Source organism: Pelobates fuscus, chromosome 7 (assembly GCF_036172605.1).
Source record: "Pelobates fuscus isolate aPelFus1 chromosome 7, aPelFus1.pri, whole genome shotgun sequence".
Lineage (NCBI taxonomy): Eukaryota > Metazoa > Chordata > Amphibia > Anura > Pelobatidae > Pelobates > Pelobates fuscus.
Genome location: NC_086323.1, coordinates 77971244 through 77998893, shown reverse-complemented (window position 1 = coordinate 77998893; position 27650 = coordinate 77971244). Strand labels below are relative to the sequence as shown.

The following is a 27650-nucleotide window of genomic DNA, read 5'->3' as shown; positions in this document are numbered from 1 at the left end:
AACTGGAATGCACATCCTCCAAATAAGGTATTTTAGCCCCAAGAGAACCTAACACACCTATACATGAGTGGTATCACTGTACTCGGGAGATGTTTCTGAACACATATTGGGATGTTCTTTGGCAGTAACCCTTAAGTTTCTCAGTACATGTATTCTTAAAATGCTATGTGTGTCAAAAAAATCACCAATAATTTTTTTCAAATTTGGCATAGATTGGTGGTAAAATGATTGCATGAAACGAGTCAAAATACCCCAAGTTTAATACCTTACGTTGTCTTCTTTTAAAAAAATATATACATGTGAAGGGTTAGTCAGGGATTCATTAATTCAGATTCGGATTACAAGTGCTACTTATACTTATTGCCCTATAACTTGCAAAAAAAACAACAACCTAAGAACATGTTAACATTGGGTATTTCTAAACTCAGGACAAAATTTTGAAACTATTTAGAATGGGTGTTTTGGGGGCTGTAGATGCGTAACAGATATTGGAGTTCAAAGTTAGAAAAAGTATGTTTTTAAAAAATATTTTCATCATATTTTATAATTTTGTTTATAGTAAATTATATGATATGATGAAAAGACTAGTATCTTTAGAAAGACCACTAATGGGGAGAAAAACGGTATATAATATGTGTGAGTACAGTAAATGAGTAAGAGGAAATTTACAGCTAAACACAAACACCGCAGAAATGTAAAAACATCCCTGGTCTTTAACGGTAAGAAAAAATGGTCTGGTCACTAAGGGGTTAAATTTACCTTCACTGAGCTAACCAAACCAGGAAGTAACAGGAACGGTTGTCTGATTTAAAAGCCAGGGGGATGTAACCAGGTTAATTTTTAAATCTGCACTTTTTGCAAAATGAAAAAAAGAGGTCAAACTCTTCACATCTATATATAGCTTTTCAGCAAGCTAACTTGCTTTAGTGGTCTGCAGTGTCACTTTACTTTCTAAAATTTTAATATGTGCTGCGCCTCCGGCTGTTGCTCAGCAATATACAAACAAAAGACGCGAAATTAGGGCAGCACTACCAGATGCAAAGTGCACAAACAGTTCTAACAGTATTTATTTGAAGGACAAAATACAAGTTATGCAATACATTCTGCTAATAACAAAATGTATGCCAAAATTGCTGATCTGAAAACCATATCTTTTTTTTTTATCCAAGATTTTACAGTAAGATTTTAATTTGCTACATTTCAGATTGTAGTGAATAATCGTGCCAGTTTTCATTGTGCATTCTATTTCCAAATTCTTAAACTAATATTCATCTGATATCATATGGCAAATCCACTAGTCATCTAATAAAATGTTTCACACTTTAAAAGGTTTAGCCATAATTTTTATTTTCTAATAACACGTGCACTGTGCTATATCTTTACAAAACAATATTAAATAATAAAGAACGTTACAGTTTGTAAATTTCCATTCATGTGAATGAAAAAGTATCATTTTAACATGTAACCAAAGATATCAATAGAAAGCAAAATTGTTAAAATATAATGTTCACAAAAACAAGAAGCCTGGTTGATCTAAAGGTTGGTTCTTGTTGGGTTGCGATGGGATGAGAAAATAAAAAGCTTTAGAAAGCTATGTGGTAACTCTGATGTTAAATATATTAGGCTGATATAATGACCAAAGAGTAAAAAAAATCACGTGTCTATGAACTCCCATGACGGAGGATGAATGAATGCCAATGGTCATATTGCATGTTTATGAACTCAGTCAATAGTAAAATCAAGGAAGTGGATTCAGAACAGTGAGGCTGTATCAAAATAAACATTACGCCAATATGCACATATGTATATAATATGTTATCTGTATACAAGAAAAAGCTGAAGGTCGAGAGTAAAAAAAAGAATCGATATGAATTTGCATTTATAAAAACATTTAGACATAGCTATACATGATAGCAAAACAGAGACATAATTAAGACAATGGGACTCTAGTTCTTTAAAATTCTCCCCCAAATTGTACAAAAGGCATACTAAGGGACCAGTCTAGATCTGAGACAGTTCTTGATTTTTCTAGTTCTCAAAATAATGTAGAGCTTTATTTACAATGGTCCTCAGTCAGGCTTACTTTAATAGAATATTAAATGTAGAAGTGCTAACTGTGGGTTTCCTTGGTCCTAATTTACTATGGTGTGTTTAAGTGGTCCGTACAATATATTAAATGAACTAGTAAATAAAAATCTGCAAGAAATTACAGCAGCAATGTTATGGCTCAGTTGGTATTAAGAAGAAGTATTTGGGTCTCGCAGAAGCATTGACCCATGAAAAAAAAAACAACCCCACTAAAGGTTAACCTAAAGGATTCAGTTTCAAAGCACCCTCTTCTGTGAAGCGTCTTTACAAAATTACAGAACTTTATAAAATAATCTTTGTATATGAGTGATATCATTTTTGAGTACTTTGGTTAGATGTCGATTCTTCTCACTAAAATATTCAGGATTATTGACTAATGTGAGAATTCAAGGTGAAGTCAAAATGAATTTCAAATTTAAGGTCAAAAAAGCCGAACTAGAACAAAATCTGTGATCTGTGCTTTCCATTCAACAACCCTAGCCTTAAATTCTAAATTAAATTATCTGTGAAGTCACGTTGGATTCTCACTTTAGTGTATAACAAGGTAAATTTTCCTAATTGCCATTCACTTATATTTTTTAGATAGTGAACAATACTGTTGAAATAGAAAACTTCATAGGATCCTTAAACATTAAAATTCTTTGTACCATATTTTACAGTGCCATTATTAAATTTTCTTAAATAGTAAATTAGATCCATCCTGACCTGCCTTTTGGTGATATAGGGCAAGTAATTTTCATGTTTTTCAGGACAGACCTGACTGTTGCCTTTAAGTATGTTGTCCGCACTGTAGGCACTACCAGGACCTCAAAGCAGGATGTAACACATTTAACAAAACAATATCTCGTTACAACATAGACGCTTGGTTGACAGTGCTCGTGTATAGTATAGTGCAAAATGCGCTTTGGCGGAGAACATACTATAATTATGGGGTAAGTGGGCTTTACCATAGATGTGATATCCAAAGCTATCTAGGCCAGTTTTTAACATAGCTTTACAATGATAGTCTGTGTATCTACATTCTGTTTAATTCACAATGTGCACTATGGGTTTTCCAGGCAGGCTTAAGGCTGCTGGCTTAAAAAGCTTAGCCAGATCATATACATATATAGGCATATTTTTTTTTTAGACTGCTCTGCTCTGCATTGTTTTGTTTTTTTAATATCTCTATATCTACGGCTTTGTCAATTTGAGTTAACAGCAAAAATGGCTGAATTGCAGTGAATCTCATAATTTTGCTAAGCGTACTGCAATGCATTTCAACTGCTAACACTAGACACTTGTTCTTTGTACATAAAGAAACCCATTGTTCCCTACTGGTATTGTTCATGACAAAGCTCATTGGGTAACAGAAATGTCCCTAATTTTTTAAATGTCCAATGATTCCAATCTCCACTTCACTTCCCTGCTCACTCATCTATTCTCAGAGTTACTTCTGTAAATGGCGCTGCACTTGGCCCATTAGGTGCAGATTCGCCCTCTACCGGTTTCGGACCAGATTCAAACTCTTGACTAGAGGCACGTGGTAACAGCTCTATGATTTCTGGATGTTTTGTCTCCAATTCATTTTGGAGCTCCAATTTATCTTCTTGTCTTGTATGTGTCTTGACTTGACCATTCTGAGCTGGAACAGTACTGGCAAGAGTATCGTACAGGAACTGGTAATGTTCCTATAAAAATAAAAAAAGAGATGAATGAATGGCAACAAAAAAAATGTATAACTTGATCACTTTCCCTGTGTCTTTATTTCATCAAAAAGTTTAAACATCATAAAATGCAATGCCTTTTATTTCACTCATATTCCAATTGCTTATTGGGCTATACCAGTTATTTAAAGCAATATTCCTGCACAAGTCTCAAGAGAAGTGAGACTTGCCTATCGTAGCTCTCCAATTGGATCTATGACTGAGCTTGCATAGCGTGTGAATGTCATTATAAGGGCTTTTACCACCTTGCAAGTTTATTCTGCATGGAATTCTCTATGAGAGAAGATGGATTCATTTTTTTATTTGTCACAATTTCTTTATTATTTGCAAATTGGGTAATTTTTATTTTTAATTGTAGCCTCGGTAATTAAACACTTAATTGACATTTAAAAAATAAAATAAAAAAAATTCTAGATATACCACTAGAAAAAACATGTATTTTTGTGTGCATGTTTTCTTTGCAGGTATATGAAAAGTTTGCAAAAGCTGCAGACCTGCTGGCTGTAGGCTTTTTAAGCCCTCCTTTTTTTCCAGTCTCTGCCAGGGGATACTGAAATGAGGCATGTCTACCTCGATTCTATATTTTTCATATAGCCACCTGTCACCTATGGGTGGGGACTTTGGGGCCCCTCTTTATTTAATTTATCGCTCCCACCCATATCCTATGGCTGCTCACCATTAAGTAGACATGCCCCTACGCATAGCATTGGGATTGAGGGCATTAGGAAGGTAATCAAAATGCATTTTACTAATATGTGGGACATAAGCCTTCATTAGTTTTTTCTTTATTATTTAAAGAGAATCCATCATGAATTTGTCATTCTTTGTCAAACCATTGATTGACAGGTGGGAGAAAGACCTATTTTAAATATGTTTTTCTCACAATCTATAAGTTTGCTAGCACAATGTGTTAATAGAATTGAATGCTCTTTAAATTGAGAATATGTGATGAAAAGCATCACAGGTCCCTTTCAACGCACATTTATTGTTGGTTTTATTTTGGGCAGATGACCTGTTCACTGAGTTCAGCTGCTTGAAATTCAATTTAAAAAAAAAAATGGCCAAAATAAAGTTGATAATTATGAGCTCTTTTCGACCAATAGAATTAAATCGAGACCTTAAAAAGTAACAAAAATGTTAGTGATGCAAATGTTTTCAATGGGGTGAAATAAAGAACAGTCAAAACCAAGAAAGTTCTTCTTTAACGATGACTAAAACTTCATAAATCACCACCTTTATCCTTCCATGGTAAAAGCTGTGAAAAAGCCTAACATCTGATCATTTTTGGAACTAAGAAATCTGCAAAACCGTATAACAGGGATACTCACTAAATTGTGACTAGTCTAGAAATGACCAGGGACTTTAACATTTTAAAGGCAAAAACTGACACATTGTCAAATGTTTGTAATGCACTTATGTTCCCAATTGTATTTTAGCTTAAAATGTGCAATTATTGGTCAGTTTCCAACAATTAATGGCTTAGTGAATGAGCCTCAAACCATATGAGATTGGCACCTTTTCCAACCCGGCAGTAATTTTGTACATTTTTTGTACTTAGCATATACTTACAAAAGAATACACCATGCCAGGTCGCTGTTTACGTAATTTTTTTACAGTCTGGAAAACATCTATTACGCCTTCTGCATTTGCACTTTCCAGAATATTCCACAGACCACAGAAAGTTCCTGTCAGCTGAGCTCCATTCCTGGGGAGAAATATACAAAAAAAAAAGTAATTTAATAAAAAAAAAGAAAGGGACCAGCTACTAGAGACTGTAGGGAAAGAAGATATCATAGAACTACTTCAATAATTTTGTGAGGGTGAAGAGAAAGATTTCTGGCAAGGTGAGATAATGTAATTATTATTTGCAGTACATGAAAGTCTTGCATTACCTGCAGTGAACAAGGATGGTGGTCAATTTGCCACATTTATTTTCCTCTTCTTCAGTCTTAGATAGAGGCATCGTCTGGATATTCTTGATCATTTCCAATAGATCTTTGGTTTCTGTGGGAAGAGTGTCTTCCCATTGGTCATAGTGGAACTGAGAGATTTTTTTAACGTCCTTCCTCTGCAAATATGGAGAAGAGGAGAGTAGGAGTTACCAGAATTACATTAATGACTCAGTGGCATGTCTTGGAGAGTCAAAGAGGTCTAATCACAACAGTCGACCAGCCGTACCACCTGCAATTCTACGGCAATGTTATGCTTGAAAACTGCCAACAAGTCTTCCCTCTCCTTCATGTTTTTGCAGAAACAAGGGACCCAGATATATGACAACATCTACTGTGACCTCAGTACTAAAATGAACACAAAGGAGCAGGAAAGAGTGCTCTCAAACACTAAATGTTTGTCATTGAACACACAAAGCTACGTTAAAATGTATTCATTTATGACTCGAGAAGCAACATATTATTAGCATCGTATTATCTATGTAACATTAATATCATAATGGCTTCTCTGGCCTTCACACCAGCACAGACTACTAGAATATCCTTACCAAGGATACATTATTTTTCATTTCATTAGTACCTGTGTCTGTATGGAAATCACTGAAAAACAAACAGATCAACAGGTGTATAAAAAACAAAAACCTTGTAGAACAAACAGTGCAGGTGAGCCCATTACTTTGTAAATTGCTAGTTTATAGATGGAATATACTGTGCGTAAATAAGCAAATTACAGTCCTACAAACAGTCTCTGTGTTATATGGTTGCAGGCCCAGCAGAATGCAGAGAAATATACTGGTGAAGGCTCACCGTTCCCAAAAAGAATTAAGTCAGAGACTTGAAATAGACCAGCCTCTCAGAATGGAAACAGTTGTCCCAAGGAGAAGTACTGGATAAAGACAATAGCAGATAATTTTGCTGTAATTTGTGAATGCTCCTTTATCAAATAAAATGGTGGTCAGATCAGAGGGGTCTACATCTCCCTAGTCTCTGTACTTTGGTAGGTTTCTTTAACTAAACCCGAGCCTGCCTTTAGACCAGTTGTCAAATATGCGATCATGCTTAGCCATCAGTATAAAAATATAATAAGAGATGCCACTATCTCAGTCTGTGGCAACATCCAATCCACCTACATATTGCCTTATTTATTTGTAAGAGGGTATATAAGCAGTCTGAAGTCCTCTTTAATATAAAATTTCAGCTTTAGTTTGGCTCAGGGAGTCCAAGTGAACTGTGACCAAACATTTACATGTGTGAGCTGATCCTTACAAACCACTTAAAAGTAGTAGTATCTAGCAACAAATTTCCCATGCCACCCTACCTCATAGGCTTGTGAAGCCCTGATGTCTCAGGTGTCAACTTTATGGAAAACGGCCATTTTATATGACCAGTTGATAAACAGGTATCATTTCTCCACCTCATTAGATGGTAGGTGATATCTGTTCTTGCACATTGATTGAGCTCAAAAGTTGTTTTATAACTTTTTCTTACCTTGGTGTGCCTGATTTCAAAAGAGCGTTGTGTGTAGCTGCTGGATGCCTTCTCATTGGTCACCTCTACTTCAAGATCATCGTATGACTGCTTCTTCTCCAGCCAGTAAGGAAAGCAGGTCCCCTCCTGCAGAGAAGTGAAAAGAAGAATGTTATATACATATTTATCATGGCACATTTTCTTGATATCTCTTGGGTGTTCACATGAACCACAGTCAATGAGAGATCACCGATGGGGAAGAAGGTTGCAGAGCATTTTCCTGTCTGGTGCCTATTAGCAAGGGAGCACTGTCTATACTGTCGCAGACACAGATCACAATTTTATATACCTGTATGGTCCTCTTGCAGCTTAATGAAGTAAACCATTCGGACAAGGGAACACTACTAAGGTCAATGCCAACATGGTGCAAACCACTGCTTCACCGCTAAACCACAAGTGGATTAAGGCAAAAATAGAGTGTAATAAATCCCATTTTTGAATAAACAAAATTTTTCTTGTGGACATCCTGGTCTCTGCCTACCCAATAACATTTGGAATGGCAAGTTTAAAATGCACTCAGAACATCCTTTAACTCACTTTATCTTTGTCAGATGGTCCAGACAGCATGACAATGGTTTTTACTTTCTTCTGATAGACCATTTGCCAAAATTCAGACACTGTGTTTTTCAGAGGTCCTTGAGCTGCAATTATGGCTCGTGTCCCCCAATACCCCTAGAAAAGAAATAGCATATGATCTCTGTCTTTATCAGTCACCCATATTTAGCCATACATTGCATTACATGTAACATGTGTACCCATGATCAATTTGTACCCATGACGCCAGTAAAAGAAAACACTGCACATATTTATTAGAAAACAATACAGAAAAGAGTTTATTTGTGTGATCGTGTATATTAGTGTGTAGATAAAAGTGACTCCAGTACCCAAACAAATGGATGCTCCCTTAAAGGAGATCCATACATCTGTCCATTGTGCTGGTAAAAATTGTCAGCTGAAATTCAGATTAAAACATATACAAATTTGACAATGAATCTTCCTTCAAGATGTCTACCAATTTAATTTCAGAACATCTGAACACAACAGTTAACTGTTTAATATGCTTCACTTGAAACCTCTCCAAGTCTCCCACTACGGAGGCAGGGCAAACAAACAAATGTGGCAGTGCAGCCCATAAAGTCAATTATCATTGTATAACGCAGCCAGGCAGAGAGTGGATAGGGATGAAATGACACTGCCTCATCCAGAAATGCATGATCTGAAGGTCTGCCAATAAGCTGCCATACTCAAGTCCCTCCAGAAAATAAATTTCCCATACATGCATTGATAGTGATAGCCTGCCCTAGTACATTGAGGAACCAGCATAAATATAAATAAGACTTTGGAATAACTGTCCAGTTTTCGACTAAGGACTTTTATGGGGTTTATGGAAGATAACAATCTGTCAAAAGACCCCTAGTGCTTTGTTGGTCCCACTGCCAACTCAACACTTTAAAAAAACATTATAAGATGTAATAATTGCCAGAGTATTAGACAGATCTGATGAGCACTTGACATACTGTTATAAATGAGGCGTTAATATATATGGATTCATCATCATCACTATCTTCATCAGAAGAAACATCGGATTCAGCGTGCCTCTCCTCAGTCTGCCCATCATCCGGTTTAATTGGAACTCTGTTATATTCATCTGTTCAAATGAGAATAAGATACACAATGCACAATGTCACAGTTTAACAGGTAAAATGATAAGGGAAAGTTTCATAGGTTAAACCTTGGAGTACATTCACAAGACCAGTAACAGCACAGCACCAAAGTAACACGATGGAAGGTTATATGATCAGATCCTTATATGCTTGATGGACAGTCTCACCTAGACACGATGGACAGTCTCACACAGACATGGTGGGCAGTCTCACACATACACAATGGGCAGTCTCGCCCAGACATGGTGGCCAGTCTCGCCCAGACATGGCGGTCAGTCTCTCCCAGACATGGCGGTCAATCTCGCCCAGACATGATGGACAGTCTTGCACAGACATGGTGGTCAGTCACATATAGGTAAGTCTTGCAGTCCTATATAGATATGATGGTTAGTCTGACCTAAACATCAGTTGAGTTTCACATAGACTTGTTGGTCAGTCACACAAATAGATGATGGTCAGTCTCACTTAGTCATCAAGATCAATTTCACATAGACATGATGGTCAGCCTCACATAGACATATTTGTTACTCTCACATAGACACAAATTGATTTAATTGTTGTTAGCAAGCTACTGACATGGAATAACGTTGGGATCACAGTTCTTGTCCTTGTTATCTGTGTGATTTCCAGTGGCTTGTGGTCTCCAGTTTCTGTATGATGGGATTCTCTGTGAAAAAATAATAATAATTAAAATAACCAATGGAATATAGTGGTGCGTAATAAAAACAAAAGATACAAAAAGCAAGATACTAGAGAAATGTCAGGCAGAAATAACTACATGATGACATAGAGGCATAGAGAAAAATAGTTAACTATTACAAAAATAAACTTTGTTTTGTTTATAATATGTTTCTATTTTGGTTAGATTAAATTTTTTATTATACTCTGTAACAAACTTAATGGGAAGCGTTCTGCTTTTAGAAGCCATCATTAACTGGCAGTTGAGATATCTAGCACCTTTGGTACACGCATAAGAGAAATCTTCGAGAAGTCCCGGTAAGAGCACTTTTCCTTTTTATCGGCTTTAATATTTTGGATTTCATGTTGACGGTGTATTTTTGCTAAAAAAATGTGTAGAAAACTAACAGATCTACTTCATAATTACAAGCTTGATCTTGTTTCATGGCAACATTTGCTGGTAGGGGACTTACAGCAAAGCAATATCTCCTTAAAGCTATTAACTAGATTCCAATTTTGTAGCATTTATAGCACAGCAGTTAGATAACATTGTAATTGATGTTCTTAGCAAGCTGAAACAGGAAAACATGTAAACAGGTTGTAGAGAACTTAAGTAGAATTTACTGTGTGATGATTATTTTGATCTAAATGATTTTACTACAGTTTGCGTTTATTAATATATATGAGTAAATAACATGTTCACAATAGTGCTCCCTAAGGCATAGGAACAAAGAAAAAAAAAAATCAGGGGGGAGAAGTGATTGCGCAAAACCAACCAGCTCCTCTTTAGCGAGTCCATCACAATAACACATACAAAAATGGTTCACTCTGACTGGGGATGTTGTAATTACATCCAAGTGCCAGTTGAACAATGCAATTTGTTTTGTTTTCTAACAAATATGATTTCAGTTTTGCTTGTAACTTTATTTTATAGAAAATGTAAGATTTTGCAAACAAGTCTATGGTGATGGTATAATCGATTAATCGATTCTATGCAAAAAATTGACTGGCTTAAGAGGAGCAGCCAGCAGGTGAGCCCTGTTCTCCTTGTGCTGTTGTTGCTAGGGTTATTCCTCATGATTTGTCGTAGCAATATAGAAGTATATAGGTGACAGAAGTTACACCCTTCACATACTGATAACATGGCAATGAAGCCACTGTGCTGTGCCTGCTTCAGAAAGTGTTCTCGAGCAGGGCTAATTGGGCAGGAGGGGAATGGCAGGTAAGTTGGAGACGAGAGTGAGTGCCACATCACTATGTCAAGGCAATATTCATTGCTTAAGGAGTTGCTGCAAATGTCTCTTAGAACCGGAATGTCCTGTTTATTTACTTCTAGTAGGTCTGTGGAGCCCTGCTGTAGATAAACCAGCACTCTATGCACCTGATTGTTTTGAAGGACAACACAGAATATTGTCCTCAAAATTATTTTTTGCAACTGGAAATGTGCAGTTTGCAGACACAAGACATTTTACTATTGGTAACCTCTGTAGAAGAAGACCAATGATACTACATAGAAAGATGCCATGGACTACATTTCTCAGCATTATTGTATTTAATGGGAGATGTAGCCACAACATCTGGAATGGCAGCGATTGCTTTCCCGGTGGTAGAAGCAGAGGTCTGTTGTTGGGAAGAATGGTATGAGCTCTACAATCTTTGCCAGAGGGAAGAGAAGAGATATACATGTAATGCACTGTATTGCCTGCTAGGGGCAGTCTTACCTGGAACTCACACTCCAGTTGAGAAGGCTCGGAGGAAGAGTCTTTCTTCTTCAGGTTGTTGAGGGTAAGTGGCAACTCAAGCATATTGACTTCTGTCTCCCCAAATTGATTATATTCCACCAAAGCTTTGTGAATGAAGATATACTGAGACTGTGAAACAGCATGGAATACAACTCCATTATTGTCTGTTATTTATATGCAGGATCGATCTTTAATTGAATTATAAAATAAAGAACTGTACTTATAATGCAATGAGGGCAGTTAGGCAAGATTTGAGGGAACATCCATGATGTCAATCTCATGACATCATGGTGTAAATGTTACCTACATACTGACTTACCTCTACTTGTACCATGAGGCAGCGTTGACGCCTAAGCTGTACCACATAGCCATATACATCCACTCTGCCCTCGGCTTCTACACCTTCAAGCATGGCATCAATGCTAATATATGTCCCTGTACGCCCAACTCCAGCACTGCGGGAAAAACATATTGTGAAAAGCAAAATCAACATTTGTTATGGAGAGCTGTGCAGTCATCTATCCATGGAATACATAATGAAGAAACATAGATCTGAGTTATATTACTTATGACTGGTTTAGTATGACTATATAGACGTTTGATAATGTTACTTACTTCCACTGTAACCTTATAATTCACTATGCATTTATTAATTGTTAGTTCCATGCGTGTGGAATGTGACCAGGCCCTAAACCAATTTCACATTCAGTGGTTTCAGGATGGTGATGCGTAAAACACAATGTTGCTTTTGGAAATATTTGAACAAGTCATGTGAAATAATGAATTGTTTGCACTCACCCAAAGTCATCGTATGTATTTCATTTTTTAAAAAAATTCATCAATTTGATTATAATAATGTCCCTGTGAAAATCTTCACTAATTTGCATAACATTTCAATAAATCAGGAAACTTTTTCAATGCCACCTTGTGGTCTGTTTTTGATTTCATATCGTCATGCTAGTGTTCAGCTGTTATCTTGCATTGAATTGTTCTGCATAGATATTCTTATTTGTCAACAATTAAAGCATGGACTTTACCTGCAGTGAACAACTATTGGCCCACTGAAAAAATTGCTTAAGGCATTAACTCTTCGACGCAGTTTAAGAAGTAGATTGGGGTCATCAGGTACTCCGTGGTCGGGCCATACAGTGAACTGGATGTGAGTTATACTGCGCTCTGATTTTTCACGTTTCTTTAAAAAAATAAAAAAATATTAACTTGTTTAGAATCTGATTTGAAGATATGTTCAGAAAGTAATATATATATATATATATATATATATATATATATATACACACACACACACATATACTATATATAAAAATTAAAGGTTTCTATCAATTTTTAAGCAACATTGATGGTCACAATGTCATCATAATAGCTACAGTGATATAACTCACATTGGTGATGTGCAGCTTGCGGGTGATGTAATCAGGGAATATTTTCTCCTCATTCATTGTTACCTCGACATCTCCAAACATAGCTCGTTCACCTTCCAATATTGGCCAGTACTGAGCACATTTGTTCTAAAAGGGAGGGCATGAGCATAAGTGAATGTATAGGTGGTAATATCGCATAAAAAGCAGCTGGGTAGGGCCACCATGCAAATTAAAACAAATCAACAGCTTGTTATATGATTTCATTATTATTATGAGGAAATAAAAAAACAATAACACATCTATTACTTTGGTTGGTATAACAAAAGGGCCTAGGAACGGCTTTCTAAAGAGTATGCACTAGCCAAAGGTTGATCCTCTTTTTCTCATCTCTCTATGTAACAACCCACATGAGAATGAGTGTGCACCCAGGAAAGAGGCTCCCCTAGGCTCCCCACAATTTTGTTCCAAGTCCCTGGTACACCCTCCAGATACAAGCAAACCACCAACCCCAAACCAACATTCCAAATTTAAGGAATTGAGAGGCAACACAGGTTAGGTGCAATAAGCAGCCGTATATAAATTGAACAAGTATATTTAAAAAAACGGTGCTAAAAAAAAATGTTTTGGCCGTAAGCTTGATTTGCCGAAAGCTTGATCATGCATGAGTATTTTTATGTAGCTATTGTTGAGCATATTTTGTGGATGGATGGATAGATAGAGACAAACAGACCAACCGACTGACAAAACCACACACTATAGGTTTTCCTTTCTATTAAGTGAAAATATTGCAATACATTCTTAACACCTACCCGGTTCCCTTCCTCACAGCGAGTCACCATCACGATAATTGTTGACTTTTGTTCCCAGATCATTCTCCAGAAGTCATTCATAGTCTCTTCCTTAGGACCTGCAAAGTGGAGTGCATTGTGTTTGTTCTAATTATTTACACATTCCAAGTGCCTTATGCCAGTTACTAACTTACACATTACTAAATATTTTATATCTTACCTTGAGCTGCTATGTATTTCCTTGGCTCCTTAAATCCCTGTTCAGACAGAAATACAAAGCAATGTATATAGTTAAACTTATACAGATGGAAAATATGGAACATCTCTCCAAACTGATAAGCTGATAGCAAATGTGCCTTAATTGTTATCAGTTTGGAGAGATGTTTTATACAAAACCAGTGACAAAACCATTATGATATGTGGGAACTTGTAAAGCATGCACCTCCCCTGTGGATCCATGTCATACAAGTCCTTCACATGGTCAGGGTGAAGTAATACTTCCTCCTATGACATATCTGACTGAGTGGGTGGGCTTATAGCTGCAGTCATTTCATCAATCTAGCATAGTTAATCGGGAGAATGGAGATTGGCACCATTACCTATGCAAGGAGCATATGTTGCTGTATTATGGTGCTTGAAGATACTCCTAAAAAACCTGAGAAATATTACATATACACAAAATATGCTTCTAGCAATCAAAATCATTTTCACTGTTCGTCAAAATCAGAATCTCCCAAACAAGTCCTCAAAAGACCAGCAGCTCTTCTAGACTTAATGGATTAAGCAAGAGTGTTCCAAAGGCGATAAAGACAAAACACGGACAGTCTGCGGTCACGGAGGACTGGTTTGAGGACTGTGATGTGAGGTCTTAAGCACACATATTTAACCCTAGTAGCAATGGTGTATGTATCAAAGCACTATATATTAGCGACTAGTAATCAAAATATTATAGTTAACACCTGATCCTGACATCCATGTGGCTTATTCTCCACATATCTGGATAGTGGTGTATTTAAATATGAATCCTCTCTCAAGCCTTGGCCCTATCCTTTCGATTCTCACTAGTGACACTTATACATATTGAATAAACCTGCACCGAGCATGAGCAAATTTGGTGAAATTAAGGATGGTGAAGACATTGCTGCAGCCACAACATTGATAAACGATCCCTATTTGTGACGTTTACTGCAAGGTTAGCAGACTAACCATTGCATTTTAACTATTATTTTCAAGGAAAATACAACAGGAACAAGACAAAACATGTATTGGTCTCCACTGATGTTGAACAGCAATTTAGCTTTTGTAATAGTTAAAACCCAAATAAAAAATAAAAAAGTTACTTGCGCACTATACCAAATCTCTATGAACATTTAAATAACTGGTGGCTTTTAGTATCACTTCAATTGCCATTAAAGTGTAAGCTCACCTGCCACATCAAGGCAAAACCTCTTAGGCGAGTCCCACACCAACAACTCACCGTACTGCTTTCAGCTAAAAGGTTAAATCTCTAATGAGACCTAAGATGTGGCAGGTGAGCTTACACTAAATCTCTAATGAGACCTTGATGTGGCAGGTGAGCTTGAATGACTATTGGAGTGATACTAAAAACCTCCAGTATTTAACCCCTTAAGGACCAAACCTCTGGAATAAAAGGGAATCATGACATGTCACACATGTCATGTGTCCTTAAGGGGTTAAATATGCATAGGGATTCCGAATGGTGCGCAAGTAACGTTTTTCTTTGTTTTTTTTATTGCATGTATTGGGGCTGATGTGCACTATAGTCATTGCTGGTGCCCACGGATAGTGGGAGTTTGAGTGCAGGGCTTAATTTTGTATGTTTGTATTATCTTTTGTAATAGAGCTGAGGGAGATGGGAATTACTTTAACCATCTGACAGATATATACATACATTAATGTAGCTGGCATTGATATAGTCTGAACCAGGTTCTCCGCTTATCTCAGACAGGACTACCCGATTATCATCATCTGCAAAAATCAGTGAAAGGAGTTACAGGTTTCACAACTGTTACTTCTTAGAAAACGACACGTTCTACTTAGAATCCTTCACGTCTCCCTAGTTTTGTTCTGGGATTCTTGCACAATTTAGCCTATACCATTGCTGTGTTCCATCCTTACCTATCTGTATTAACATAATTGCCACCCTGACATGTGACATCACTATAACAAAAAATCCTTGTCTGTTATAACAATACCTAATACATTTTCTGTATAATTTAATTGATAGGCTCCATGACTGTATGTGAAGATGATTTATTAATCGACTAATCAAATCACGCTCTACATTCGCAGGCCACTTTGACTCTATCTACACATGTCAATTAAATCCCAGAACATGTCCTTAATTGGGAGCCTTGTTGAGTATTAACATTATATGAATTGAGGCATTTCTGATCTACATACATCTGGAAATGAAATGATTCCCTAAGAGACATTGCTTTTCTTTGGAAATACTTGAATTATTTCAAGAACAATCATTGATTTGTAACGAAAAACAAAATACCACTAAAAGGAAGTGATATTTATCGCACTCCTGGAGTATGAATTTCATTCTTAAATTTTACGTTGTTGTTCTATTATTTATTTTATTATTCGACACAATCCACCAGTTATGTGCTACACACAGGGTTATTAAGAAACTGAGTTATTCATTAAAGTTGAAAGGCCCAGTACCGAATGGGGGCAAAACCATTCGCCTACATACAGAGCCATTCGGACTGCAAAATGCAGACAGTGTTCACTTACTTAACAATGTCCAGATTTTGCGATTCAGGCACCCAGCTGATTTCACCTTGACCAAACACCGTTGTACGGTGTTTAATAAAAATCCAAACGATTTAAACTATCCTATTTGTAACACTGGGTCTTATTTACCCCCATAGGCTTTTTAATGTATTTATTTAGCTTTTTTTAATGTAGTGGAGAGTGGGTAAGTGCTGGCCAGCCATCACATAATTAACTCTTGCATTGCCAAGGGTTTTTAACCATTTCCAGCTGGTATCTAACACCACCGTCAGTCAAAGAGTACTTACATTTATCGTTCACTTGCAAAAAGCAAGTGAATAACAATTTGCGAATGTGCATAGTGCTGGATACATTTGGTTCTGAATTTAAGTAAAGCCAGTGATTTGTGAATATTCTGAATCCTATATTTTGTATAAGATTCGGATGTGAACGCACACATTTTTATCCAGGCAATTGCTGCATATTCACTCTGGCCAAATGAGAATGGCCATTGCAGTAAGAATTTGGTCATTTTCACTGTAATTTCCCATCTGGGTAAAAAATCTGATCTTTAGCGAATAACTCTGTAAAGTGAGAATTGCTGGGAATTCAAAGTGACTTCACTTACATGGCAAAATGTCGATGTATCGGTTTTTAGCTTGGTTACATGACTTTCTGGCTTCCTTGATGCTGAATTTGCTGAACACACGCGGAATGCTCTGGGCAGTAGGAAGATATACATGGGTTAATTGTCATTTACTGCATCGTCAACTGCAATCAGAGATCAAGGGAAAGGATACCTACAAAATGCATGTCCTGTCAACCAAACTTGTGTCATATTCTTATGGTGATACAACTGATCTGGGCTCTGTTTAGGATTATTTACTAAGATTTCATTTACACACACCAAAAAAAAAATATTTAGGAAAAACATGTTGTTTCCCAACGTCTTGTTAAAATCTCTGTTTTACTAAAGACAGAGAATTTAACAAATTATCCAATGTGAATCACTTCAAATAATGCGATTTCTGGGCCAGATAAGAGGGGGTTTACTTTGTCCTTTTAATTATCAAAGTATAAAAAGGGCATTAAAAATACCCTCCTCCTCCCCCCACACTCCTCATGGCACTGTTTAAGTGGTTAAATAACTTAAAATAACAGTCAATCCTATTTGTTTCAATGTGCTTAATGAAGCAAATCATACTGTGCCTAGATTCTTAGTATTCCTACACATTTCATACACCTACTGCCACTGACTCACTCAATGGACATGGCAGTATGGTGTGATAAACCAAAAAACATTTGAATTATATCAAAAGAAAGTTTAGTAACTCTAAAGAATAAGAAAATATAATAAACATTAACACACTCAAAGTTAATAAAGCGTGGTTTTCAAAGTGATAGAAGGTTCGTTTTGCAACGGAGAGGCGAATAATTAGTCATGTTATGTACATACAGTGACACCTACTGACCAAATGCTACAATTGTAACCCATGCAGCGATAACATAAATGGAAACTCTGTCTCAAGCTTATTCACTAAACTGAGAATCGCTGGGAATTGAAAGTGAATTAAAATTACATTTCAAAATTTAGGCCAAAATAACTAAATCTGAAAAAAAAAAATCTGCAAATCAGTTCTGTTTTCAGTTGGTCTATTCAAACCTTAAATTTAAGATTAATTTTCAATCGTTTCCAACTGCACACATGGCAGAGAAAGTAGCAGGGCCACTAGTAAGGCCCCAGCAGTTACTAGCAGGGCCCACAGCACCATTTTATCCTTCATATCTTAATCAGTAAAATACTGTGCAGCGGGTGGGGATGAGAAAGAATTGATTCTTGAGTCTTAAAGAACTTTTTTTTTTATTTAACCCCTTAAGGACCAAACTTCTGGAATAAAAGGGAATCATGACATGTCACACATGTCATGTGTCCATAAGGGGTTAAAATAATGAACATTAGGCTGCAAAAAGCAAAACAAATTGTCTGAGACTAAAATGAAAAACCACTGCCATGTCTTCTTGTGGCAGCATGCAAGCCCAGCACCTCTGCCAGGGGAAAATGTAAGCTGGAAGTGATTAGGACAGTCTGAGTGCAAAGGTATTTACATGACTATTGTGTCACTTTACCTCCCAAACCGAAACTTTACAGGATTCCTCTGATGACGACTGAAGCAAGCTTCAACCATGCAGGAGGTGGCCATAGTTACATGTTAACCAGCCAATTCCATATTGATGAATACACAAAGTTACACAAAAGAAAAAACAAGCAAAACAGTCAAGAATGGGTTGAATAGAAAAGAAAGGCAGCGCAGACCAGATGACAAGATAAGTAGAGGAAGAGACACAAGAGGAAAATGAAAGACAGTGAAATGGCTCAAGTTTGGAGTGAAAGAAGCAGGTGTCTTAACATAAGTGATCGCGGTTCACCTGAAATTCGTCAAGGAATAGCCGACCCTCATCTGCATTTTTTCGCTTATAGGTGTCCAGGAGATTTTCAACAAGTATGGGTTCTATGTTAAGCAGTCGGTCCTCTTCATCTGTAAATTAATAAGGGTTCTTTATATTAGGAATCAAACAACACACACAGAATGCTAATTAATTACACCACAATTACATTTTATGGAAAAAATGAAAACGTACGTTTTTAAGATCTTGATTGAACCCTTTTAAAATCAACTTTAAATGGACGCGGTATGCATTAAAAAAAATCTAACCTTGATGAAGCAGATTTGGTGCATAAATTATGCCTCTGCAGTCTCCCTGTTCAATTTTTTTAGCTATTTAGCAGTTTTATCACTTTATTTAACCCCTCCCCTCCAAGCTTCTGGAGTAAAAGGGAATCATGACATGTCACATATGTCATGTGTCCTTAAGGGGTTAAAGGTCTGTGAAATAACGGGGGAAGTACATAGTTTCCCTGTGCATGGGAGTCGGGTGCGGGACTTTAAAATAAATAATGGGTGGACAAATCACTGTAACTATAATAAAAGGAGTTTATTATTTATTATTATTTTTATTTATTGACTATTTTTCATTCTATACTATTTTATATAATATTTATTAAAAGTTACGTGTTATATATATTTTTTCTCTCTATTGTGACAACTGACACTATTAAGACAACAACTGGTAGTTCTTTTCTTTTTCTTTTTTATAATTAACCATTTAGGGGTTACCCCCCATTTTTTTGCAGTAACTACCAGTACTTTATCTTATTAGGCTAATTTTTTCTTTTTTTCTAATTATAATAAAAGGAGGAAAGACTCAATTGGCAGCTGAGTGGGGACCTAATTATGATATTAAAGGGGGGGAGGACTTTTTATTTGATCAATATATTTTGCTCAGGTAAGAGACCAAGACCCCCACCCGACACGTTTATCCTGGGATACCCCAACTAAGTTTGAGGCCGAGGTGAAGTCAGATCCCACACTACAGATATACAGGGACCGGGTACACGCGGATCAGACAGGGTCAGAGGGGGAGCGATACACGTGGGAAAACGGGCTACTGTATCGCATTGCTGAACGGGAAGTAGGAGGGTCGGTCACAGTCACGACTAAACAGTTAGTGGTACCCCAGAAGTATAGGCAGGAATTACTTAGGATTGCACACGACATCCCCCTGTCTGGACATCTAGGGATGACCCGTACTCGATATAGGTTGACCCACGCTTTCTTCTGGCCAGGGATTTCTAAGGACGTGAGACAGTACTGCACTTCCTGTGACATCTGCCAGCGGGTAGGCAAGCGGGGAGACCGCCATAAAGCCAAACTCCGCCCCCTTCCCATCATCGAAGAACCCTTTAGTCGGGTGGCCGTAGATATAGTGGGGCCCTTACCAAAACCCAGTCCCTCCGGGAAAAAGTACATTTTAACGGTAGTAGACTATGCCACACCAGGGGCGTATTTGCCGCGAGGCAAACAAGGCATTTGCCTTGGGCGGCATTTTCCAGGGGGCGGCAAAAAAAGCCGCCCCCAAACGCCCAGGGCAAATGCCTTGTTAGCCTTGCGGCTAACAGACATCCTGGGCTGGTGGCTGCTGGGCTGGTTGCTGGGCGGGCGGCTGGCGAGGGAGCACTTCCTCTGAGCTGTCTGCTCAGCTCCCTCGCGCGCCGCAGAGTGAGGCTGGGAGCCGGAATATGACGTCATATTCCGGCTCCGCCTCCCAGCCTCACTCTGCGGCGCGCGAGGGAGCTGAGCAGACAGCTCAGAGGAAGTGCTCCCTCGCCAGCCGCCCGCCCAGCAACCAGCCCAGCAGCCCGACCGGCAGCCCCACTAGACCCCAGGGAGAGGGAGAACCCCCCCAGCATTCCCAAAGGTAAGGAGGCTGGGGGGGTAAATAAAAAAAAAATGAGTTAATGTGAGTGAGTGTGTCTGTTAGTGTGTGTCTGTTACTGAGTGTGTCTGTTAGTGTGTGTGAGTGTGTCTGACTGTGTGTGTCTGTTAGTGAGTGTGAGTGTGTCTGTTAGTGTGTGTGAGTGTGTCTGTTAGTGTGTGTCTGTTAGTGTGTCTGTTAGTGTGTGTCTGTTAGTGAGTGTGAGTGTGTCTGTTTGTCTGTTAGAGTGTGTGTGTGTGAGAGTGTGTCTGTTAGAGTGTGTGTGTGTGTCTGACTGTGTGTGTCTGTTAGTGTGTGTATGTCAGTGTGTGTGAGTGTGTCTGTTAGTGAGTGTGTGAGTGTTTCTGTTAGCAGCTAACAGACACACTCACACACTCACTAACAGACACTCACACACACTGACATACACACACTAACAGACACACACTAACAGACACACTCACTAACAGACACACTCACTAACAGACACACTCACTAACAGACACACTCACTAACAGACACACTCACACACAGACACACTCATACACTCACACACACACACTGACAGATACGCATCCATTAGCTAACAGTTAGCTAATGGATGCGTATCTGTCAGTGTGTGTGTATTTAGAAGGCGGGGGAAGGGTTGGGTGGGGGTGGCGGGGGGGGGGGGTGGGGGTGAGGGGGGCGCCTGAGTTTTGTCCTGCCTAGGGCAGCACAAAACCAGGATACAGTCCTGTGCCACACGGTACCCCGAGGCTATAGCCCTCGCCAATATTCATGCCGAAACAGTGGCAGAGGCCCTAATGAAGGTATTCTCCAGGGTAGGATTTCCCCAAGAGATCATATCCGATAGGGGCACCCAGTTTACCGCTGAGGTCACCCAGCTATTATGGAAATTATGTGGCATTAAGCCGATAGTCAATTCAGCGTACCACCCCCAGTCCAATGGCCTATGCGAAAGGTTTAATGGTACACTGAAACAGATGCTCCGCACATTTGGAGAGGCCCATAGAGACTGGGAAAGGTTTTTACCCCATTTACTGTTCGCATACAGAGAAGTGCCCCAAGAGTCCACAGGGTTTTCCCCGTTTGAATTGCTGTTCGGGAGGAGGGTACGGGGCCCGCTAGACTTAATCCGGGAACACTGGGAGGGGGAGAGTAGTCCCGATGGGACCCCTATTGTATCTTACGTGCTGGAGTTTAGGGACCGACTGGAGGCGCTAACTCAGGCCGTGCGCACCAATCTCCAGGCGGCCCAACAACGCCAGCGCCGCTGGTACAATAGGGGGGCCAGAGACCGCAGCTTTCAAGTAGGACAAAAGGTTTTGATTTTAAAACCAGTCCGCACAGACAAGCTGCAGGCCATCTGGCAGGGCCCATACCAGGTGGTGGAACAGAAGTGTGACACCACCTATGTGATTGGCCCCTGCTCAGGGGTAGGGAAAAGACGCATGCTCCACGTGAACATGCTCAAACCCTACCATGAGAGGATAGAGGATGTGGCGGGGATATGCGCCTCTGCCTCGGAGGATCAAGAGAATCTGCCCCTACCTGACCTCTTAGAACCGGAGGAACAGACCGAGCCCTCCAAGGGGGTTCAACTGGGGGAGCGGCTAAGCCGTCAAGAGCGTGCCCAGGTACAAGCGCTGATTGTAGCTAAAGGGGCTACCTTCTCCAATTTACCTGGGTACACTCCGCTAGCCACCCACCGAGTTGAAACCCAGGGACAGCTACCTATGCGGCAGGCTCCATATCGTGTCCCCGAATCCGTGAGGACACATATGAAGACTGAGCTGGACGAAATGTTGCAGCTAGGGGTTATCGAGCCCTCCGATAGCCCCTGGGCATCGCCGGTAGTGCTGGTACCTAAGATGGACGGCACGACACGTTTCTGCGTCGACTACCGGAGGCTAAATGACAAAACCGTGTCTGATGCCTACCCGATGCCCCGGATAGACGAGCTGCTAGATAAGATGGCCCGTGGTCAGTATCTCACTACCATAGATTTGTGTAAGGGATACTGGCAAATTCCCCTAGCCGATGATGCCATCCCCAAGTCGGCCTTTGTCACCCCGTTTGGCCTGTACCAATTTCGGGTCATGCCATTCGGGATGAAAAACGCTCCGGCAACCTTTCAGCGGATGGTAGATCGGCTACTGGACGGTTTCCAAAGTTATGCATGTGCGTACTTAGACGACATTGCCATATTTAGCCAGACCTGGGAGGAGCACTTACAGCATATAGGGGCCATCCTAGACCGGATTGGGGAGGCAGGGCTAACCCTGAAACCCAGCAAGTGCCATATCGGGATGGCAGAGGTGCAGTATTTGGGTCACCGGGTGGGGTGTGGGCAGCAGAAACCCGAGCCGGCTAAAATTGAAGCCGTGGCCAAGTGGCCTACCCCCAGGACCAAAACTCAAGTGTTGGCATTTCTCGGTACCGCAGGGTACTATAGAAAATTCGTGCCCAATTACAGTGCCCTGGCCAAACCCCTGACTGACTTGACCCGCAAGAACCTTCCCCGACAGGTTGTCTGGGCCCCAGAGTGTGAGCAGGCATTCCAACAACTCAAAACTGCTTTGACTAATGCTCCCGTACTTGCCGCTCCTGATCAAACTAAAAGATTTCTTGTTCACACAGACGCTTCAATGTTTGGATTGGGAGCAGTGCTGAGCCAAGTAGGAGCAGATGGCGGAGAACATCCCGTAGCTTACCTGAGCCGAAAGTTGTTACCCCGGGAAGTAAGCTACGCCGCCATTGAAAAAGAATGCCTGGCCGGGGTGTGGGCCCTCAAAAAGTTGCAACCTTATTTGTACGGACAACCCTTTTCCCTACTCACAGATCACAACCCGTTGGTGTGGCTGAACCGTGTGGCTGGGGACAATGCCAGGCTGTTGCGCTGGAGTTTGGCGCTACAGCCCTTTGACTTTACGCTCCATTATCGCCCAGGGAAGCAAAACGGTAATGCCGACGGGTTATCTAGACAAACTGAACTTGAAAAATGATCTGTGAGTACTCCCCCGGACATCCCCAAGCCGATCCGTTGGGATCAGACTGTGTATGCCGGCTTGGTTCTGGGGGAGCATTGTGGCAAACCTAGCCACTTCTGGACTGTGATATATCGAGGTTGTCCGTAGGCTGAAAGGGGGGACTGTATCTTATATATTGTACGTGTATTCTCTAGGACCGTTCGCATGCTGTCAGCCCTAAGCTACCAGCATGCAAACCCTTCGTTGGATGAATTGCGGCTCTCCGGGCCGTTCGCCAACCGAATACGGGCTCCCCAGGTGGACCACACACTTAGAGTCGTGTGGCGCTCATTAACCGATTGCAACAATGTTGCAATCGGTAATTAAAGGCTCTCCTAGGTGGCCGTCGTTCGACTACCGACCATGCGGCGATCGGCCATCTTGGATCCTTTGTCTCTCCAGCGGTGTTCAGTCGTGGGCGCCTGGTACTAAAAACGGCTACTCAATGATACGAACACCGCCGGGCTTCCAGAGCGTTCAGGAGTTCCGCTTTCATCACATTGTGTTCCCCATCGGTGTTCGGTAGTTTTAAACCGAACTCGATGGCTAAGTGTATTTCATGCGGCGTTCGGTCAGTTCAGCTGGGAGCCGAGCGGTATTCTTCCAAAAGATGCGCTCGGATCCCAGCTATCTACCGAACGTTCGGTCACTTAAATCTGCCGAATAAAACGTAAAAAACGTATTTTAATACAGATTGTCAGTTCTGCTGCACGAGGGGATAATCCACTTTTACGTCCATTTTAGTGGGAGTATCCCTCTCGTGCAGCACAGCCTGTTGGGAAAATTACATTGCATGATGGGAGAAATCCCCTGGATTCACTGTATGGAAACCCCTTGCAAGGGGAACTGCATAAATATGGAAGTCTGTGAATAAAGCAAGTTAGTTGACTCCCAAACTGTGTTTCGTCCGGTTATTGGGAGGATTGGGGACATTGCCTTACTTTTCAGCGCTGAATGTGGATGTACCTGGTATACCAGCGGAGATCGTGGATTTTAATATTGCACTCCGCTACAGGCTGGTATAGAGTTTTTTTCCAGGACTGTGTTCGGTTCCCAGTCCAGCCCAGCCGAATGCTTGCTGCAGGTTCACTTGGTCAACCGAATTCCACCCATATTTGCTTTAATACATATGAGAATTGCCATTGCTCTCAGAATTCAGTAATTTTCTCAGGATTTCGTCCATTTGGTCCAAATTCTGTGTTTAGTGAATAACTTACTAGTATTTCCCTGTAAATACTCTAGACATTCAAACTTGGAAATTCTTATGAGAGAATCCAAAAAAACACTATACAGCTGCCAAATACCACACATACATAGCTTATAATGAAACATGTTTTAAAACAAACAAAAATCTAAATAGAAATATATAATTACTTTGAGCAAGTGGGATGTTGTCATCATATTGCCTGTAAAACAAACAAACAAAAAGAAAAACAGTTTTTTTTAAAACTTTTTTTGAAAGCTTGTCAATACAATATAGGATGGTTACATTATTATATACCACTGATGTTTGTACAATGTATTTTTTAAAAATGCATAATTGTTTCATATCAAATATAATATGAAATATTTTGATTCTCAACCAGTTATTAATATTGTTTGCAATAGACAACCCTGTGAAACCTCAGAACGTTCATTTATTACAAGATTTTAATTTATTAAAGGAGCACTATAGGGTCAGCAACACAAACATGTATTCCTGACCCTATAGGGTTAAAACCACCATCTAGCCCCCCTGTCCCTCCATGCCTCCCTAAATATAGTAAAATATTACTTGTATTCAAGTCTGTAGCTGCTGGCTTTGTCCCTGTTTCCTTTAGACCTGCCCACTGCCTGCTGACATCAGCAGAAGTGGTAGCCTGATCCAATCACAATGCTTCCCCATAGGATTGGCTGAGACTGAGAAAGAGGCAGATCAGGGGCAGAGCCAGCAAAGTTCAAACACAGCCCTGGCCAATCAGCATCTCCTCATAGAGATGAATTGAATCAATGAATCTCTATGAGGAAAGTTCAGTGTCTGCATGCAGAGGGAGGAGACACTGAATGTTTGGATGTATTTTAGGCAGCCATGACCCAGGAAGGATCTCTAACAGCTATCTGAGGAGTGGCCAGTGAAGCTATCACTAGGCTGTAATGTAAACACTGCATTTTATCTGAAAAGACAGTGTTTACAGCAAAAAAACCTGAAGGTAATTATTCTACTCACCAGAACAAATTCAATAAGCTGTAGTTGTTCTGGTGACTCTAGTGTCCCTTTAACCTCTTCACTCTATAATTATTATTTATAAATTAATAATAAAAAAAGGCAATTTAATGTATAGATTGATTTTCAGACAGACTTGAAAATTAAAATGGTGTAAATTTACACAATATTTATTTTGCATTTATTTGTTCATTCTTCATAGAAAGTATAGGAAAATTAAAAACTAGCTTACAGCATCCTTTACCTTGTAAAAGTTCACACATGTTCTAAAATGTTAGTATAAAAGCAAAAGTATTTTTTTTCTCACATGCAGTAGGTGTGACAAAAATAGATAAATTAAAAATGGTCAAACAGTCTGTTTATAGATATTTGCAAGGATCCTGATAGTAAAATAGCTTAATGAAAATTGCAATAGAAGGTAAAAAGAATATTAGTATTTGAGCATTATTCCACATACAATAATTACTAGGTTTGCACACTAAGTGTATTTCGTTTGAATTTCATCCAATCAGCAGAAAAAATTATGTTCTTTTCATTCAATTATCAAGTTAAGTGACCAATAGCGGGTCACGTAAAAAGGAGGAGCAGTAAAATATCTAAATTTCCAAGCTGCCCGCTATTGGGGGTGACCGACCAGCTGACAGCGAGTGCCCTTGATCCTGGTATGAGACTGGTTAAGCTTCTGATGTCAAATGCCACTTACCCCAACTTTGAGAGGGAGATAGACATAAATAGCCTGTTTAACTGTTTAATTGATCCTAGTTTGAGACTCTTTAGGTTACTTGCTTTTTCGATAATTTTGATTTACATTTTTTTTTGTGAATTTAACTATGTTGTTTTAACTTATTTTAGTAAAATAAAATTATACTTTTTCTTAAGTACATTTTCTGATTTAGCCATTTGTTCATCATCTACTTTGGAACAAACTGTAATCCCAACATGGCTCACTGTTCATTCATTACAATGTCCTCTGAAAATTTTTTAATTATATATCGAAGAGGAGTAATTGATTCAGATGCTTGCAAACTTTACTGGACGATGTAGTTGGAATCGGGAGGAGGGTGACGTAGCAGCAAATAGCCGATATGTGTCACTTACTTCCCTACCTGATGACTGCCTCACCAAAGGAGCTATGCATTTTGTGGACATGTACTAACACTGGAAGGGACATGATGGACCGCAACATGTCACTTCCGGTAAGAGGAGATAGATGGCGGCACGCCTCCAATGGTACATACCTCTAGGAGGAACCTTTTTATTGGATAAAGAATATTAGAGGGCATACTTTAAAGGGACTGAAAAAAGAAACAGAGAAAGTGCTTATTTGTCGATTGAGTAAGCCAAGACACGGTGAAACGCGTCATGACAAGGGAGAAGGATTTAAGACATTTTATTAGAATTGCTTTTTATTGTTTTTAATTTATTTTTGTCGTTAAAATGTTTAAATAAATGTTTCTATTTTATGCTTACCTCTCTGTAGCGGAATGAACCTTGGGACGGCACCCTTATTCCTGCTATGGGCTGTCTGTATCCTTATGTGTGCCCCCACCCAGTTATTCCCCATGTTTTGTGCTTATAGTCCATGTGTGGGACAGATCCCCCTGTCTTTGGATTATCTTGCTTTTTTCCCTGTTTGTCTGGCTGTTCGGTGAATACCATGCACCTCGCATACTAACAATGTCTTGTTCAACAACCAAACAAATTACCGAAGCCAGACCACCCATAAGTGGAGTGGGCCGCTCGTTAACCCCAGTAACCGCAATAACATGAACATTCTAAGCGGATGGCTGGGTGGCCACCGTTCGTATGTGCGAACACATGGAGGTGGACATCTT

At 39.6% G+C, this 27650-nt stretch overlaps 1 protein-coding gene across 1 annotated transcript in view; it reads right to left on the bottom strand.

The window, feature by feature from the left end:
• Positions 1–1305: 1305 nt before the first annotated feature.
• LOC134569158 (receptor-type tyrosine-protein phosphatase C-like) overlaps positions 1306–27650 on the bottom strand; it is a 35317-nt gene continuing 8972 nt past the window's right edge. Inside the window, exons 5-21 of the mRNA XM_063428067.1 lie at positions 24987–25018; positions 18694–18803; positions 16895–16985; positions 15434–15510; positions 13742–13778; positions 13543–13640; positions 12755–12880; positions 12392–12546; positions 11674–11809; positions 11334–11483; positions 9511–9601; positions 8788–8918; positions 7808–7942; positions 7232–7357; positions 5687–5862; positions 5364–5499; positions 1306–3758 (exon numbers count right to left, since the gene is read on the bottom strand). Of these exons, the coding sequence (XP_063284137.1) occupies positions 3498–3758; positions 5364–5499; positions 5687–5862; positions 7232–7357; positions 7808–7942; positions 8788–8918; positions 9511–9601; positions 11334–11483; positions 11674–11809; positions 12392–12546; positions 12755–12880; positions 13543–13640; positions 13742–13778; positions 15434–15510; positions 16895–16985; positions 18694–18803; positions 24987–25018 (2068 nt within the window). The 3' untranslated portion in view covers positions 1306–3497. The remainder of the gene's footprint in view (positions 3759–5363; positions 5500–5686; positions 5863–7231; positions 7358–7807; positions 7943–8787; positions 8919–9510; positions 9602–11333; positions 11484–11673; positions 11810–12391; positions 12547–12754; positions 12881–13542; positions 13641–13741; positions 13779–15433; positions 15511–16894; positions 16986–18693; positions 18804–24986; positions 25019–27650) is intronic.